This window comes from Patella vulgata, chromosome 3 (assembly GCF_932274485.2).
Source record: "Patella vulgata chromosome 3, xgPatVulg1.2, whole genome shotgun sequence".
NCBI lineage: Eukaryota > Metazoa > Mollusca > Gastropoda > Patellidae > Patella > Patella vulgata.
Genome location: NC_065881.2, coordinates 45,661,622 through 45,681,803, shown reverse-complemented (window position 1 = coordinate 45,681,803; position 20,182 = coordinate 45,661,622). Strand labels below are relative to the sequence as shown.

The window sequence follows — 20,182 nt, the reverse complement described above, 5'->3', positions numbered from 1 at the left end:
AAATGGGTGGTGTTAAGATTATTGTTTTGGTTAAAGTTTATGGAATAACAATTACTGGTTTATTAACATGCAACGTTTCAACGATGATACTATCGTCTTTATCAAGCAAATTAATGATAACATATATGTAAAACATCAAGTATTTATATACAGTATAGCACACCTCATTGATTGTTTAACACCATTTTGTATCATTGACTAATACTGATCACTAATTAACGCTTACTTCTAGTTCTTTAGATATGTAATTAATCATGGCTTCGGTTTACTGTACGACTTAGGGCTTTATACTCATCGCTTTGATCAGTGCTTGCTATATATAATGTCTATATTCTTGATGTGCGGCTTTCCAGAGTATAAGTTGTTTGGAGGGAAAAGTAGGTAAAAAGCGATAAGCAATGCATAGATCTAAAAAGTAGATGTGTTGTTGGCATATAAAGTAAAACTGTTGATGAACCAGATATGTTTGTCTCTGCCACATACTTCAACAACAAGCGTTTTCCAGTAAACGCTATCCCGTATCTCTAAACTTCCCGCAAGATTCGCACTGGTCTCTTTATATGCCAACAACACATCTACTTTTAGATCTATGCATCGCTTATCGCTTTTTACCTATAGATTAAGCCAGAATAAATTTACTCCGACTTTTCCCTCCAAATAACTTATACTCTGGAAAGCCGCACATCAAGAATTCTGAAAAGTACTAACTAGAATCCTCGCCAATTATTGGAAGGAAGATAAATTAACACACACTTGGATTTTATTTAGAAAACATATTTTCCTCCCTAAGAAGAATAAATATCACCAATACATACCAGATCGAGGAATATCTACTTAAACCTAATCGACACCCTAATTCTACAGCATTCATTTTATACGCTAGATTCTAGATAAACTGTTTTTCGTACAACCTCGCCTTTAAGCCTCAACTACCTTATCTTTACTTAGTATATCATTCTCCCGTGGCCCTCTAACCACAGAAACTATATTTCATAGAGGTGACCAACAACCCTTCTATTTAACCTGAATACGATCCACCACTCATCATTATCACCAATTTCACGATCCAAAAGAATTGAACCACCAAGCTACGTAATTACTCTTTTTAACTCTATACTCCGCTAACCATGCAACCTCCAGTCCGATTGTAGCAAACTCCTTACGTATTCTAGTCTTTTATTCCTCCTCTGCACGTTTGAAGACTAGGAGGTTCCGGATGACCGAGACTATACGTATCAACTTATCCCATCAATACAGAAGAAGATGAAACAACCACCGCCTCAGCCATCCTGGAGACCATTATCTACTATTCACTTTAAATCGCTCCATAATTATCATCAATCTTTAAACATTCTTAGTAATTAACTCTTCTTTTTTATCATTTTAAACAATTTTTTCTAATCATTTTAGCAATTTAATCAAATTTGTACATACATGTAATCTTATCCTTTAATTAAATTTAACGATCCTTTCTTTCTTTTTTTTTTTTTTGTAACAATCTTTATACTGTACATAAATAAATTTAAAAATCCTGTGACGTCATCAATATTATTGTATATATGGTGTCACACGATCATCATAATTTAATCTTGATAAGGGTATTGCACCCGAAACGTCGACCCATTAAACAATCTTCTACTTCTACAAGTCTGTTGTGTATTCTGTTGAACCGGGATTCTTTAATTTTATTTTACTAATTCTTTTTTCTTGGAGTACCTTAAAACTTCTGATTATGGAATTCCGAAAATTATGTCATTGACATAACATCCTGGAAGTGAAATCCAACTTCTTTAATATTATCACGATTTTCATGAAACTTGGCATGAAAGTATACCTAGCGGATCTAACTTAAACAATTTCGTTAGAAATTATCTAACTTATCTCCCCTTGAAGAAATTAAGGATTAAAATTTCCAAACACAAAAGGACGTAGTTTGTTGAATTTGTGTCCGAAATGAATGCATTTCTGGACAGCCTAGATCAGGGTCAAATTTAGGGTATTTCAAAATTTCGAATTTGACGTTTTATGTGCCGACAGATTTGTTTATGAGTGAAACATCCGCATTAACGGCTTGGAAATAATTGGAATAGGCGGTCGAAAATGAAATTATCATCTACTAGCATTATTTGTTTCAATAACATAACCTTGGTTGTTTTGAAACTAATTCAACGAACATACGAGAGATAGTAAATGATAAATCTTTCAAAAAAGACTGACAGCAATGCAAGGTAGAAAAGTCTTGTAAATGAAGTGGATGCAGACCACCATTAATTTTCCAACCCACATTAAGTTCAATGCCCGACTCAACTTTCCCCAAATGCTCCTTAGATTGAATCAGTGTTCTTAATCGGCTGTTTTTTGTCGGCTTTAGCCGACTGATGTCTAGCCAACTGGTAAAACAATGAACCAGCCACTATGGTATCAAAAATCAATCTACTTTTGGATAAATTACATCAGGTTAATTATAAACATGTTAATTAAGAAGTCAATCAACATGCTTGTCTGCTACAACAAGTCATACTTTAGTGAGAATCGGCCATGTGGTTCATAATCTGAGTAGCCTAATTAGCACATTTAACGGTAATTTGGATAAAACAAGCTTGCTGATTATTCATAACAGGTTCAATAAGCTGCTTTTGTAAAAATAGCCCACGTGGTGAAAGAAGACGATCTCGGCATGGTTTGCTAATCGAGCACCTTCCACTCTCCGTATGAATTCCAGGTACCAGTAGATATTAAAATAATAACTGGATCATACATTGATGGATTCACTGACCAGTTGTTAGGTAAATGTATATCTTCATTGAGTATAATCCCCTGATAGAAAACTGAATACACCGAGAAACAGTTATTAATAATATATTTTCCCGATAGAATCTCCAATGCTGACTTCCAATTACATGTGACATATCGGTTGGAACTAAGTCAATAAACCAGTTTTAAATAGTGTTTACCGTTATGATTTTTTTTATTATATACACAATCCGACAAAGGCATAATTTCAAAAATATTGTCGTTTTTATTGAAGGCTATATCATAATTGTACAGAATTTTATTTTAAAGCAATTTCAATTATGGTTGTCATGTGACAAGTGTGCCGCTCGTCTATCATCGAGGAATGAATAAAAACTTTTGCAAGTTACGTGATAGACAAAAAACTACAAATTGTGTTATGAAGAAATGCCATAGTGCCATATCAATTTATTTTGGCTGCAGCATTTTCTGATACTGGCAATAGTAGAAAAATGCTAATATTTTTGATCATCGACTGATGAAACACGAATGTTTCATCGAATAAACAAAGATAGTAATCTATTCAGTATTACTAACGTGAGCTTGAAAGCTGGTACATGAATTAAATATGGAAAATTTTCAAATGGTGTACCTAATTGTCGTTAATTTTGTGGTAATCACATACATCAGAATACAACATTCTCCATAACAAATTACCAAGAATTATTTTTGTGGAATTCTCGTTATATTAATGGGAATGGAAGCTTATAATTAACTGATTTCCTACCAGGACCTCATTTGATCCAATTCTGTCCGGTCCGTTTGCAAATGGATTAAGAACCCTGGGCTGTTCAAATTCTATTATAAAATTAGTCCTTGTCATCTCAACAGTTTTTCTAAGCACTTCAAAATTTGTGTAGGCTTCGTAAATAGATTCCCTAGTTTCCTGTTGAAATACTTTATCTAGGGCATCAGTCAAAACTTTCATACCATTATATTTGTTTAGGTCTTCGGATTTAATTTCAATGGCAATTTCCCGGGCCATCCCCATCAGCCAAAGCGTCACCGCTAACACTTGTTTTTCTTTTGGTAAATCTGCTAATAATTGCTAAATATTCAGTTCATTTTTCCACATATCATACAACATTTTTTCACCAAATTGCGGCAGGAATTTATAGTTCACCATTATTAACGCTCTGCTACTAATATTTATTTTCTTATTATCAAATATCTTAACTGTCTCATATCACGATTCATCAATTACCATCCACATTCCGCTTTGTATCCATAAACAAGTAACAGCTAGCGTCCCTGGCAACAGAAGTTATCTTTTCACATGCGCATCACAATCAACCGGAAACAGAAGTTTATTATCAAATGTCAGCAAATTAGCGTATAATTAGAAATCTACTTGTGTGACTTACGACTCATGGGTCACATATAGGCACATAAAAAAAATAAATTAATATTTACCAACTGATGATGTTCAATACCAGCGGCACATTTAGAATTCATAGACTGATGATTTTTATGTTCTATTAAACATTCTAATACTTCTGTAGGCTCAGAATCACTTTCTAATAGATCCTATTATTAAAAAAACACTTATATTACAATTCAATATTATTATTATATAGGACAAGGATTGCGAAATTTATCCCGTATTGCGTTCACAAGCTTCAAAATGTTAATGTGTGGATAGATAATTCAGTCAATATTTGCTCAAAAAATTTCATTATGTGGATGTAAAGGAACTAGCCTGATAATTTATACTTACAGCACAAAACATTTTAATCATTGGCGTACATGATTTCATGATCAAGGCATCCATCTGATAATCTTCATCTTCGTCTTCAGTAAAATTACCAATAGCTTCTTTACATTCAGGTCGTAACATATCATAATTATCTTGTAAACAATTTATCTCCTAATTAAAAAAAGATAGGTTGCCAGGCAAAGAAACATACGCCCACAGCAGATAAGTCATCCAGGTAGTCAACAAGGGTTGTCGCATATTTTTTTTTTCCGTCAGAAATGAAAACATTTACAAAAAACTAAAATCTGATTACCATTAACAACCCATTTGGTTTCTAGTTCTGCCTATACAAAACATTTAATATCAATTGCCATAACCATCAGAAATCGTTCAAAATTGATAGACCATAACTCTGGCAGTAATTATAGGAAATCGTTGAAAATCAATAGGCTTCTTTGTTTCATGACCTTAAACAGTGTATATAAATTTAAAGTCAATCAGATATTAACTTTAGCATCTAGATTCCACAAGATATTTCAAAGTTATCAAGGGCCATAACTCTGGCAGTGATAATCACAAATCGTTGAAAATCAATAGGATTCTTCGTCTCATGACCGTAAACACAGTGTATAAGTTTAAAGTCAATCAGATATAAACTTTAGCCTCTAGAACGTCCACAAAATATTTCTTGTGGACCGACCAAGCGACAGGCGGACAGGGGCGACGACAATATACGACAACATTGCAATGTGGGTGAATAACAAAATAACAAACAAAATATGGGTTGCCAGGACACATATCGTACACATCCAAGCCTTAAAATAGTCTGTAATTGTTTACACGTTCTGTAGTCAATCAGAAGAAAATCAGCCGTTTAAAGGCAAGATACACCCACATTTTGCAAGAGATGGACAGAGAACAAGTTAAACAAAAATAAATGAGATAAATATTGTGACTAGGGACCACAAGGTAAAGGTAAAACATGATTTTTCATGTAATCAGGGGCCATAATCCAGGAAGTTACGGTAAGATATGCGCAAATATCGAAAGGAACCAAGATCTTTGGGTTATAAACATACATTTCAAGTTTCATCAAAATCGGATAAAAATTGTGACCTCTCGTGTGTCCACAAGCTAAAAACGTGATTTTTCGTACAATCAGGGGCTTTGACAATATACGTCCACATGAAAATGTTGGTGCACAATAACTATCTATGAGAAGTAAACCAACAAGTGAATAAGAAAATCAAACTTGCTTAATGTTTCAATAGCTAGACAAACCAAGAAATTGCTAACAAAATGTAGTAATTCTTAAAGTGATCACATAAAATTCTTTAAAAATAAATAGGTTTCTTCCAAATCATGACATATTATAAACATGTATTTAAATGACTACTTGTTTTGGCAACAATTCTATTTCTAATTCTTTATGCCCACATCCATATGTGTCGGTCAATAATTGACTTATTCAAATAAAATAGAGGTTACAGCTTTTATCAGATTCCAAATTGGGCCATAAAAGGATTCACCTTATAGATTTTCAGATATTGATTTTCATTTCAAAGTTACCCCACCCTTTTCTGAATATCTTGTTACGACGACAGAGGCTACCATTTTTGTTGGATGTTTTCAAACTTGTTGTGAAGCTTTAGGGTCTTAAAAGGACGAACCCTATGGATATTTAGCGTAACTATCGAGTCCCCCCCCCCCTTTTTTCCAAAAACCTGAAAAAAAAATGAAAAGTAAACCATTCTGCACTAACAGATTATTTACAAATTTGGAAGAACACTGCTATTTTCTAGCAATGTACTTTTGGTGAATTCTCTAATCGATTGTTAGATTATTTAATAATAATTGAGGTACCTCTCCTAGTTTCATATCGTCACCTTCAGAGCAATGTACAGATAAATCTATCACACATTTTTCTTGAATTTCTGGTTCTAAATCAACACTCTTAGCTCTCTGTCTTAATACTCTTCGTATTTCATGTTTACAGCCACGGGAAATCTGTAAAAAATATTAAACAAATTATATTTTTTAAATATATGCTGAAAAAATAGAATAATGGAATATATTAAGATAATTTACACTTTACCTGTTGTCCTTGAGAAGGTATTAAAATCAATATCTAAATAAACCAAATTAGTAATATAGATTGTCAGACTGCTGTGATACCTTGCTACCAGAATAATATGGCAACAAGAAAATGTCTTGGGAATAAACTTTGACTGAGAACAATTTAGAAAATGTATAAGAAATATACTAAAAAAGATTGGCTTTTGTAAAAAAAAAAAATAGGTTGCCAGCAGCTAAATCAGATGAACAGTTGTTTTATAGTTAACTAGAGCACAAGTAAAAAACCTATTATGGGCAATAAACCACACATAATTTATAGAAATTCTTAGTATTTGATAGGCTTCTTCCTAAATATAACATAAATAAGGTATTCAAATCAGGTCAGTTGAACACACACACTTCAAGATGGTGTTAGACCTTACTGTAGTGTTAATAAAAACAATAGAAAAATAGAAACAAAAGTGTCGTCTAATTCAAGTCAGACAAACTCCAGCTCCTTGAGGTCCGAAAAAATTTTTTTAAGGACACTAACTCGACAAGTAATTATAGGAAATTATTCATAATTTCATGAATATAAACACCGCAAATGAATCTTAAAACATACATTATGCAAGAGCTAAATCTGCCTATTGCAGGTCTTTCTTTAGGCCTGAAATGTTATCTAAATTATTAATTAGACATTAATTAACTTATCCAGACCATAATCAACTCTGGATGTCATCGCTAGCCTGTGATATTTACTGGATTATGATCCCATTTGCTGCTCAACTTTCATTCATGATTTAATCATGAAATGGATAATCGAGACTATGTTTTTTATCGTACTGACTTTAGTAATGATGATCGAGGCTAGACCAAAATTTCAATTCTCAGTTCATAGTGGATGAATTTGACTGAAATTTTCAGCAAATTGCTTTTACATTATCTGGTTTTTACCTATTATAGTGAGAACTGCCAGCTCATTATCTAATCTCCCATAACATATCTTTAAATCATTTGGATGATAATATTTAAGCGATCAAAGACCGCAAGAACTCTATAAGTAAATATCAGGATTTTTTTAAAATCAAAAGCTACTTCTTCTCATACTGCATTAGAATTTCTAGCCAACTGGGTGATAACTTTAGCATAAAATTGTGGGCACTGAACAACAGACAAGAGTAACAACAACATATCCACAATTAGATTTAGGTGCATTAAAAGAACAAGCAGTTGCCATGCAAATTGTGGCCTCTAGAGCATCCACAACCTTGATATACATGTACCATACTTTTACACTTTTTGCATGAGGAGCGGCTATTTTGTCTGGCAAATTCGGTCCAATTTTCAGGAAATTTGTACTCAACCATCATTATGGTGTAACAGTAATATATGCGAACATATTTTTAAAATTGGATAAAAATTGTGACCTGTAGAGTGACTACAAGCTAAAATTGTGATTTTCATTACAATCAGGGGCCATAATCCAGGTAGATACAATTCAATATAAGCGATTATCGAAAGGAACCAAGATCTTTGGGTCATAAATATACATCAAAATCAGATAAAAATTGTGACCTCTAGAGTGTCCACAAGCTAAAAATGTGATTTTTCGTACTATCAGGGGCCATAATCCATGAAGTTAGTTATGGTCTGATACATGTCAATTTCAAAAGGAACCAAGATCTTTGGGAGATAGATCTATATTTCATTTCAAGTTTGTCAAAATGGTGAGCTGTAGAGTCACACTGATCAGTAGTGAATATTTGCTAGGCAGCTACAATTACTGATAAGGATGACATCGATGCGACTATATTAACATTTTTCCTCCGACAAATTAAATTCTAAAACATTTTTTTATGCCCTCGAAAAATAAATAACGACGTTTGAAGTATTTGTAGGTAAAAATTATGTCCTATTTAGTGTAAATGGGTATTAAAATGAATAAAAGGCACCATTCTGCCCGAATCACCAACGTCTTATGTAAACAATGCACGCATTGAAGACAGTCATCTTTTACAGAGATATTTAAAGACTTTCGTAATCCTCTGTGAAACTGATTGCTGTAGAGTGTCTACAAACAGATTGTGGGCAGGTGGACGGACATCCAGACGTCCAGACGGACAGGAGCGACAACAATATACGTCCACATAACAATGAGGGCGTATAAAATTACCTTTACACCTACATGTGCTACTGCTAAATTGGGTAAAGTTATAAAGTGATTTTCCTTATTATCATTTTTATAAAATTATTAAATAAAGGAATAATCTATTATCTATCAAGGAGTTTGACAGGGAAGGTGAAAAATAAATGTGATACATGGTAACATTTCACTAAAACATTCCCAATAAACCCAACATAAAAGGTCAGAAATGTCAGTCTACTGTCTTGAGGTAACATTCAAACCTGCTTTCTTCTTTGTTTCATGTGTCGATATAAACAGGACAAAATATAGACATGGGATAGTCCCAGATGTTTGTCCGATTTGACCCACCATTTACCAGTTGTGTGGCACAGATTCTTTGCAAACTTTCGACATTTCTTATACAGCATATGATCAAGTCTTAAAAATTCAAAAGTTTCAAAAATTACAATTCTAATATTAATAGGATTTAGTTGTTGGGATTAATCAACATTGTTACTATCAAAAGCATTTTCTGTTAATCTATCCTAGATATAAACATTTTTAAAAACAACATCCATTTTAAAGTATATACTTGTATAGACACTATTAATACTACAGATAACTGGCATAATAAACATGTACATTTTTATATAGTTTTTGAAAATGATAAATGTACTATTTCAAGACATAAGATACCTGTTAAAGATTTCATAATCTAAATGTACATTCTGTGGATGTTGTAAAAAAATAGCTATACATCTTATAATAAAGATCAAGAAAAGATGGTATAATATCAATCGCAGAAATATAACACAGCTTAAAAGTCCCTGATCGTCATTTGGGCAGATTTTGAATTTGAATCCCTTGCAAACCATAATATTGTGAAAGGTAAATCTCTAAAATTAATATCAGTTTAAAAACTGTTCAATTTGGTTCAGTATTTACATATAAGATGAATTGAAAAATTTGTCAACATTGAGCATACCAGTACTCTGCAGATCATATAAATAGGATATGTTCAAAGAAAGCCAGCATTACTTATAGGATTTGCTAAAACCTTTTGACACTGACAGTGTTATGTTTAATCTGATTGAAACCAAAACAGGAGAGATGTTATGCTTATGTTTTAATAATCAATCTAAGAACATTTTCGGACAGATTAATCTATGAAATTTTTAATTTGGCAAGAAATATCAAATGACGATCAGAAGCTTTAATATATATTTTGAGCTTGAATTGTTTCATTCAATAACTGAATAATTAAGCTTTTGATATGAAGCAACATTTTTTGAATAATCCCAAGTTGATTGTGATAAGGTATCTGTACAGCTCATGTTACATAAGTGTTGTAACAGATATCCTAACACAACCATCTGTTGTCAACCAAGCATCCTTACATTATTAACAAAATGAGTATGTTTAAATACAAACTCAATATCAAAAACAATGTTCACAAAGGTTAAAGGGAAAATATCTATATTCTAAATAAATTTAAAATAAATTGAGGCAAAATGCATCTAATTCAGGAATATGCACCATACTATATCGTAAAATAAACAAAATGAATACTATCTTAGGGTGGTGATTAATAAAAAAAACTCCATAAGATTTGTTTAAAACAAATTATGGCAAAGAATTATGCAAAAATTGTTATGATATTGAGCTTATTTTCAAAATAATCCAGCAATTGTGTACCTGCGACGGCTTGCTATGTTTAGGATGTTTCATATGTTGGTATAAACAAGGCAAAACAAGGGCACCATTATCAGGTTTATCATTTTTAGGACTATACCAGTTAAAGTGGGCATTGCATAAGTTCTTTGCGTCTGCTTTACATGCTCTGTACAAATGGTTATCGAATCTGTAAATCCAAGAAAAATGATTGCTTTGAATTGAAATAAATTCTCCTTGATCGTGTTATTAAAATAAAAGAGTGATTAAAATCCATGGTCGTACAATCAAATCGCGATATAAAAAGGCAGTCTTTGGGATAAAAAAACGGAAGTTTGAATAACTGAACATTATACGTAAGTTTTTATCTATTTTAATTTTGTTCAATGCCCACAGGTAAACATCAAGATTATTTATAGAGAACAACTACATTTAAGCCAATACAATTTGCACCAAATATAGTATATCAGTCACCATATTGAACCAATTCTGTCAAGTATTTTTTGTCCTGGTTTGCCCCAAAAAATCCAGTTATTAAATAATTCTAAATGTTTCTACAGAAGTACGAATAGTAGTTAAGAAACTGTAAACATTAATTATTTAATTAATTAATTAATACATCTGCAGTATTATCCAATAAAATGACAGAATTAGACAAAGTAGAAAAGCTAAGCTAGGGGAGGATACAATCAGCATTTCTCAATATATTCCCAGTATATTTTGAATACATTCCTGAGAAGCACATGAAAAGCAACGTTTATTACAAAATTCTGACATTTTAATCTAACTCTTTATAACTTCAAAATAAACAAGGCATTTGTTTGATATAAAATATAAAAGTTTAAAATAATACTACCCTGTATTTTACAGGGTATAAGTTAATTTTCAAACATCCATGGGTATCAAGTGGCACTCAATCATATTTGGTTGACATAAATTTGTTTGAGGAAATGTATAAAATGTTATAATAAGTTAAAAGATGAGAGTTGAACAAATTGGCTACGACATTAGCCAGTTGGGCCAATGTGTCCATGGACTCATAATGTTTTATTAATAATTAGAATTATTGATGGTTGAAGAATTTTTATTAAGTTATTTTGTTTCATGGGTTAACTGGGCAGTTGTTCAAGATAATACACTCAAAGCCAACGCAATGCCTAATTCATGAAATATTTCTAGTAAACGTTTTCTTGGGCTTTCCTATCTTATGGCACATACATGTATGTGAAACTTGTGATGGGTCTCTTTTTGTGGAGTTCTGGGTTTGAACCCAATATCAGTTCTCGGTAATGAACTTTTTTCACGATTTTAAGCAGTCCCATGTCACTCGTTCTGCATGTGCATTCGCTGCACTCTGGCTCTTTAAATACAGATCAAAATTTCAACATTCATCACTTGGGAAAAATGCCACGCCTTACACAAGAAAACAGGAGCAGAGCTAGTGGCATGCTGGATCATGGGGCTTCACAGGTAACTGTCGCCAGACACTTTAATGTCCACCTACCAACGATTGCTCGCCTCAAACAATGCTTCCACGCCAATAGAAGAGTTGCTGATCGACCCCGACCTGGAGCGCCACCTGTAACAACCGTTGTTCAAGATCGCCACATCCGACTACAGGTTCCAGTCTGCTACTGCCAGGGAAACTGTTGGAACACGGCAATGTCAGATCAGCCTTCAAACAGTCTGAAGACGCCTGGATGCTCTTGGGTTACGATGCCGTTGACCTTACCAAGGTCAAATCATTTTGCATCAGCATCGACTTGCCAGACAGCAATGGGGTGCAAATCAGGGGTATCTGCACAACACATCATGGCGAAATGTCATCTTCTCGGATGAATCCCGATTCAACCTGAGTTTTCCTGATGGACATCACCGTATATAACAACGTCGACATGAACACTTTGCTCGTAACTGCGTGCTGGAAAGGGATCGTTTCGAGGGAAGGTGGCTTCATGGTTTGGGCCGCTATCAACGTCAACGTCCGGTCCCAGTTGGTGGTGGTCCAAGGCAATCTCAACGCTCAACATTATGTTGACGCCATCCTTCGTCTGGTGGTGTTTCCATTGATGGCTCAACTGTCGACAGATGGTTTTCCAGCATGACAACGCCCGACCCCACCCTGCCAGCTTCACAAGAGACTTTCTGAACAATCATCATGTCCGTGTTATGGATTGGCCCACTATGTCTCCCAACATGAACCCGGTCGAACACCTTTGGGGTGAACTTGGACAGCAGGTTCAAACTCAAGCCGTGCCACCACGAACTGTTGCAGAGTTGGCACAGGCACTCCAAAATCATTGGGAAACAATCCCACAGCGTGTAGTGAGACATTTGTGCCAGTCAATGCCAAGGCCATTTCAGGCATGTGTAAGTGTAAGAGCTCAGGGTGGACCATACCTCATATTGACTTAAGCTGACCCCTGCTTTGTTTCATGGTTCTTTGACGTTTTGGTTTTGTGCATTTGTGTAGTGAATTATTTCATGAAATTATCCACAGATGCTTGTTATCTCGATTTTGTCAATTTCAATTGCTATGTACACTTGTTAAAAGTTGTTGCAGTAAATAAACTTTGAATTTGGCATTGCGTTTTTAATGGCTTTGAGTGTATTTTGGTAAATTATGTTCTTGTATTGTAGCATGCGTAAAATAATATCTTGGCCTTGATGTCATTAGATACAAATAAAATAAACTACATGTTTCTCATTGAAACTATAGATTCCAGTGGAAAATAACCAGCAGCTGCCAGGTAGGATATGTCCACATTTTCCAAGAGATGGATAGAGAACAAGCTAAAAACAAAATTGATTTTTTGTACAATCAGGACCATAATCAAGAAAGTTATGGTCTGAAATGCGCAAATATCAAAAGGGACTGAGATTATTGGAATGTAAAAACATGTTTTATGTTTCATCAAAATTGGATAAAAACTGTGACCTCTTAAGAGGGTCCATAACCTTTGTATTGCATACTTATAGACAATTTACGTACAAAGAGCGGCCATTTTGTCGCACAGTTTCATTTCAATTTTGCCCCGAAATTCCAATTCAACCTTCATTATGGTGGTATATCGGAAAAAAAATTGTGACCTCTAGAGAATCCACAAGCTTAAAATGCAATTTTTCAACCAATCAGGGGCCATAATCGTGGAAGTTACGTTCGGATATGTGTGATTATCAAAAAGAACCAAGATCTTTATGATAAAAACATATATTTAAAATTTCATCCAAATCGGTTATACAAGGGGCGGCCATTATGTCCGTCAGTTTTTGTCCGATTATCATGAAATTCGAACTCAACCATCATTAGTGTATAACTGTGATATAATCACACATTATCTTTTTAAATCGGATAAAAATTGTGACCTCCATAGGGACCACAAGCTCAAAACACGATTTTTTGTACAATCAAGGGCCATATTTCTGGAAGTTACGATTCGATCTGCGCGAATATCGAAAGGAATCAAGATCTTTGAGTTATAAACATGCATTTCAAGTTTCATCAAAATCTGATCCAGATTGTAACCTCTAGGAAGTCCACAATCTTGATATACCAGATGTTCACACTATTTGTGTACATGGGGCGACCATTTTGTCTGATTTTCACGAAATTCGAATTCCAGCATTATTAGCGTGCAATGGTGATATACTACGTTTTTCTAAATCGGATAAAAATTCTGACCTCTAGAGGAACCACAAGCTAAAAGCATAATTTTTCGTACAATTCAGGAAGTTACAATCCAATATGCGCAAATATCAAATATCAAAAGGAACCAAGATCTTTGGGATATAAACATGCATTCCACGTTTCATCAAAATCGGATGGAAATTGTGACCTCTAGAGGTTCCACAACCTTGATATACCATATTTTACACTATTTGTGTACAAGGGGCGGCCATTTTGTCCGGTAGTTTTGGTCTGATTTTCAGGAAGCTCGAACTCAACCATCATTAGGGTGTAACGGTGATATACTAAAACGCTTTTTTAAATCGGATAAAAATTGTGACCTCTAGAGGGACCACAAGCTAAAAACGCAATTTTTAGTACAACCAGGGGCCATAAATCAGGAAGTTACAATTTGATATGCCTGAATATCGAAAGGAACCAAGATCTTTGGGTTATAAACATGCCTTTCAAGTTTTATCAAAATCCGATCAAAATTGTGACCTCTAATGTGTCCACAAGCTAAAAACGTGATTTTTCTTACAATCAGATGCCATAATCCATGAAGTTATGGTCCGATACATTCTAATATCGAAAGGAACCGAGATCAACTTTTGTCAAAATCAGATAAAAATTGTGACCTGTAGAGTGTCCACAAACATATCGTGGACGGATGGATGGACAGACGGACGGACAGGGGCGATGACAATGGGCGTATAAAAACCAAGTAGAATTGCTTAGTGTTGTTTAGTATGAACATTGAGGGAACAGAAACGAAACAATATTAGATTTTATATGATAATTGTATTATTCATGTGCAACATGTTGTAAGATTGAATTATTGTGGAAAGAACAAAAAATATATGTACATGACAACAGCTGTCAAATCAAATGAAATTCTGATTTAATAAATCAATAAAACATAATACAGTAAATCTTAATATATATTTACATCATCTCCATAATTTGAAAAAAGTCAATTAATTTACACTTGTAGATGTATATGGATGTATATATTTTATCACAGATATGTTTTATCTACCAATTTGACTAATAATTCCTACACCAATCTAAGGTAAATTAGAACCATGTATATATTCACCCAAGTCCTACTTACCTGAAGTCTCGAACAATAAAATACTGTATTTCTAATAATCTCTCTTCACAAACATCTGACATATCATCGTGATCTAAATTATCCATTAAACAATTCATAATGCTGAAAAAAAATCAAATGATATGAATATACTTAGGTCACTGTAAAGGACTGCTTCGCACTTCACCAACCAATTCATTATAAGTAACAAAAGCATACCTACCAAAATTAATGGAAAGCTCAAAAATATTTTAAAAATCTGCCCTGCCCTGCCCTGCTAGTGAGGCTGATCAACTCTTTGAATGAACACCATCGGATAAATAACTATTAAATTTTGATGAAATCAATCAAGTGGTTTTGGAGAAGACACCCGAAAATGTGTTTATCCATTTTAAAGTAGGGTTCCTAGATGTGTTTAGTTTACCCCTTGAGTCAACGTAAAAAAACAGACCCATAGTTCCACAGGATGTGTAGCAATAGTTAATGAGTTGATGATGTTTGTAATACCTCAGGAATATGTGAAATAAAGATTTTCAAAAGATAGGTTGCCAGGCAACGAAACATACGTCCACAGCCGCTAAATCATCCAAGCTGTCAACAAGGGTTGACACATATTTATTCTTTTGTAGGTACATGTAATTGGGGGCATTTACAAGACTATTTCATACAGATCAGATTATAATTTTTGTCGTTTGAGGGTTCACTAGGTTCTACAAACTGAAACAAGGGCCTTAACTCTGGAAGTAATTTACAGAAAATTTTGAAATTTGACAGGCTTTTTAGTTTTACTAATTTGAATAATGCATATAAATTTCATACAGATCGGATGATAACTTTTGTCATTCGAACGTTCATAAAGTAAAACAAGAGCCATAACTCTAGAAATAATTGGCAGAAATTGCTGAAATTCAATAGACCTCCATTTCACAAAATTAAATGATGGATATAAATTTCATACATATAGGATGATAACTTTCATCAATCGAGCATTAACAAGGTTGAACAAAGTGAAACATGGGTCATAACTTTAGAAGTAATTATTGTAAATTGCTGCAATTCAATTGGCTTTGTGGTTCACTAATCTAAATGATGCATATAAATTTCATACAGATCAGATTATAACTTTTGGCGTTCGAGCATTCACAAGGTTCAACAAAGTGAAACAAGGGCCATAACTCTAGACATAATAAACGGAAATTGCTGAAATTCAATAGGATTCTTCTTTTTACTAATTTAAATGACGCATATAAATTTCATACAGATCGGCAGATAACTTTTGATATTAAAGAGTTCACAAGGTGCAACAAAGTGAAGCAAGGGCCATAACTCTAGAAGTAATAAATGGAAATTGCTGAAATTCAATTGGATTCTTCTTTTTACTAATTTAAATGATACACATAAATTTCATACAGGTCGGCACATAACTTTAGATGCTAGAGCGTTCACAAGGTGCAAAAAAAGTGAAACAAAAGCCATAACTCTAGAAGTAATTAAGGGAAATTATCGGATGATAACTTTCATCAATCGAGCATTCACAATGTTCAATAAAGTGAAACAAAGGCCATAACTCTAAACGGAATAAACGGAAATTACTGAAATTCAATAGGTTTCTTCGTTTCACTAATTTAAATAATGCATATAAATTTCACAATTTTTACTAATTTAAATGACACACATAAATTTCATACAGATCGGCACATAACTTTAGATGCTAGAGCGTTCACAAGGTGCAAAAAAGTGAAACAAGTGCCATAACTCTAGAAGCAATTAAGGGAAATTATCGGATGATAACTTTCATCAATCGAGCATTCACAAGGTTCAATAAAGTAAAACAAAGGCCATAAACGGAAATTACTGAAATTCAATAGGCTTCTTCGTTTCACTAATTTAAATAATGCATATAAATTTCACAAAGATCGGATAACTTTTGGCGTTACAGCGTTCACAAGGTCCAACAAAGTGAAACAAGGGCCATAACTCTAGACATAATAAACGGAAATTATTGAAATTAAATAGGATTCTTCATCTTACTAATGTCAACAACATATATTAATTTTAAAACAATCGGATCATAACAGAGCGTTCACAAGAAATTGTGGATGACGGCCGAACGGGGGCGACGGCAATATACGTCCACATTTACATTTGAGCGTATAAAATATGATCTTTATCTGATGTGTTTAATTACTAACCTGCTATCCTGGTGACTAACATGAGAACAAATAGTATTTACGACAGACTCGCAGGCTCTCATTAATACTTTATCTAAAGTATAATCACTTCCAACATCAACCTCTTCCAACAGGTTGTTCAACTAAAAACAAATATCCGTAAAATTACTAAAATACACTTTCTACATAGTTATAACTGATACTTTTATAAATTATGGATTTCATTTACTTCTGTTGGGGTTCTTATTATTTCCAAAAATTAAAACCAGATTACTGATGGACAGACGTTAACAACAGTTACAGGGAAGTAAGTGTATCAATGGTGCTGGTTAAAATATAATTTAAAGATATATCTTTCAGTGATGCACCAAAATGACGTTTCAGTCACGATAGATGGTAGACCTGGATAATCATGTCTTACAGGGAATTCCTTCTGACGTCATATCTAGATAGACGTCAATGATCCAGTGTTAAACTGCTGCTGGACACGGCCATGATTATTCACAGCAGATGACGTGAACGGTGTATATGACGTCATAATTTATTCAAGAACAGATGTAGGTCGCGGAAACCCTCTCGTTAGCTATGAATACTTTTTTTCTTTCCTTTTGTACCTCGATTATTACACAACAGTCGGACTGTTATGTGTCCTCTGGGTTATTTTACACATGGAACAAGTGTGCAAAGTCTTAATAAGATTGGTGTTGAAAAGTTAGAACACATTAGTGATACACATTCATCCATATTCACAGGGTTATGGCAAATAACTGTACAATTGTTGTTGGTTAAAATAGAATTTGAAGATACTACAGCCTAAGATACATGTAAGCTAAAATGATGTTTTCCCAATGTTGAAGAATGTGATACAATCAATTTTACAATACAAGCGAAAAGTTTCTATTCTGGCTCAAAGAAGTGAATGGTAGCTCAAAATACTCACAGCTGCTTTACATTGAGAACCTAATATTTTTTCCTCAGTTTTATTTTTCATCCTATTAGGTATAGCAAGAGCCATCAAACAGTGTATGGTATTTCCACCTATTCCAGTTTCAGAACAATATTTCTTTATCTCATTACCACATCCAGACAATATCTCAGGAATAATGTTAAAATCTTCCATGATGTTTCTACGAACTTCTTTCATTTCACGGACACATTCTCCAGTCACATGATCATCTTTAAAAGAAAATTAACAGTTTGTCTAACACGCAAGACACATACCATACCATACTTTTTTTCATTTGAATAGCAGTCTTTTGCTCCGTTCAATTTTTAGTATCATTGATCAATTGATCTTATCTTAAATCAATTTATTTGCACTGAAGTTTTTGCCCTACTAATGAATATTATACAACAGCTTGATTACTTTGAGCAGCAAATTAATAATAATTCATAGAAGATAAGAACTTACCATTTTTAATAGCCGATTCTAGACAAAGTAATACATCAGCTCTAGTTGAATCTGGGTCACCAGATGCAGTTTCCATGCATTTATAGTCTTTGATATCTTTCTTACAGGCAACAAAAAAAGCCTTATCAATCTTCACATCTGTAGAAATCAGTTGCTGACGCAACTCTAGCTTTTCTCGGCACTGAAATATAAAAAGTCACCAGTACATAGCTTAGCAGTGAGCATCAACCACACTTTGGTGAATTGATGGATGACTCCTGATAAAATAAATAGTAAAATCAAATATTGAAACAAGTAATAGGTATTGAAAACTATTTAGAAATGGTTTATCATCCATTTAACTAAACTTAAATGATTGCATAACATGAGACACACCTGCGTTGAGTTGTTCTAATTGATAAATTAGAAACAGAATTTTTTTTATCGATTTGTGAGGCTTTTTCTTAAAACTATTCAGCAACATTTTTACACTCATCTGATGTTTATCTGGCTTGAATTTTAAATTAAGTTATGAAAGAAAATATTACTCAATTATGCAATTTATAGATTTTGAAAAGAATGGGGAATTAGGTTTTTGTGCGTTTGGCTGGGATCATCAATCTTTAATCAAGACTAACTAGGAGTAAATTCTGGTAACAAAGATGTTTCAAAAATTTGACATAAGTTCAAATTTTATGAATAATATACCTACCTGATATATGTACATATGAATTATCGTTCCTTACGCTAAAACTCGCACTTTCCGGTACTAGACCAATCGAGTCTACCGGAAGTAGTAAACATGCGCACGCACCAGATCACATGATCCCATGCACATGTCAGTTCATTCGAGGCGCTTACAAATCGCCCTTGAGAAACTGATTCTGCAATTAGGGGAAGGATGGGAGGGTTCGTACATATATCAGGTAGGTATATTATTCATAAAATTTGAACTTATGTCAAATTTTTGAATTTTATTTCATAATATCCTACCTGATATATGTACATATGAATTATTCCTAGATTCCCCAAGCATTACATGAATGGAGGTGGGATTCAGATCAGTGTAGCTCAAATACTTTCTGATTTATATATATATATATATCTTGTGATAACAACGAACACAAGTTCAATGTTGTATAAAAAATTACATACCTCCTGAAAAACTCGCCGGGATTTCTGATATATATCCACTAGACTTTAGCAGACTTTCTAAAAACCATCACCTCATGAACACAAACCATTACTCGGTTTGCAAGAAATCAACATTTACATCTTGTAAATAAAACTTTATAAATGTATTTTCCTGGGTCCAGTCAGCACTTTCCATGATACTTTTCATGGAAGAACCTTTGAATAGAGCCCAGGAAGCTCCCAATGCCCTAGTAGAATGTCCCCGCACAGCTGGCACTATATCTCCTTTATAGGCTTGTCGTATCACATTTACAATCCATCTAGACACTGTCTGTGTCGAAACTGGTAAATGTGGCTTATTTACGCATAAAAACATCTTAGTTT

At 33.7% G+C, this 20,182-nt stretch overlaps 1 protein-coding gene across 2 annotated transcripts in view; it reads right to left on the bottom strand.

The window, feature by feature from the left end:
• Positions 1–20,182, bottom strand: part of LOC126814579 (Golgi apparatus protein 1) — a 77,618-nt gene that overhangs the window by 36,911 nt on the left and 20,525 nt on the right. The window contains exons 6-13 of one of the 2 annotated variants that reach the window (XM_050539821.2): positions 18,686–18,866; positions 18,215–18,450; positions 17,296–17,417; positions 15,125–15,226; positions 10,368–10,533; positions 6,353–6,496; positions 4,511–4,660; positions 4,207–4,320 (exon numbers count right to left, since the gene is read on the bottom strand). In XM_050539821.2, the coding sequence (XP_050395778.1) occupies positions 4,207–4,320; positions 4,511–4,660; positions 6,353–6,496; positions 10,368–10,533; positions 15,125–15,226; positions 17,296–17,417; positions 18,215–18,450; positions 18,686–18,866 (1,215 nt within the window). Of the gene's footprint in view, positions 1–4,206; positions 4,321–4,510; positions 4,661–6,352; positions 6,497–8,953; positions 9,111–10,367; positions 10,534–15,124; positions 15,227–17,295; positions 17,418–18,214; positions 18,451–18,685; positions 18,867–20,182 lie in introns of both variants that reach the window. The other variant, XM_050539822.2, reaches the window with a different exon arrangement.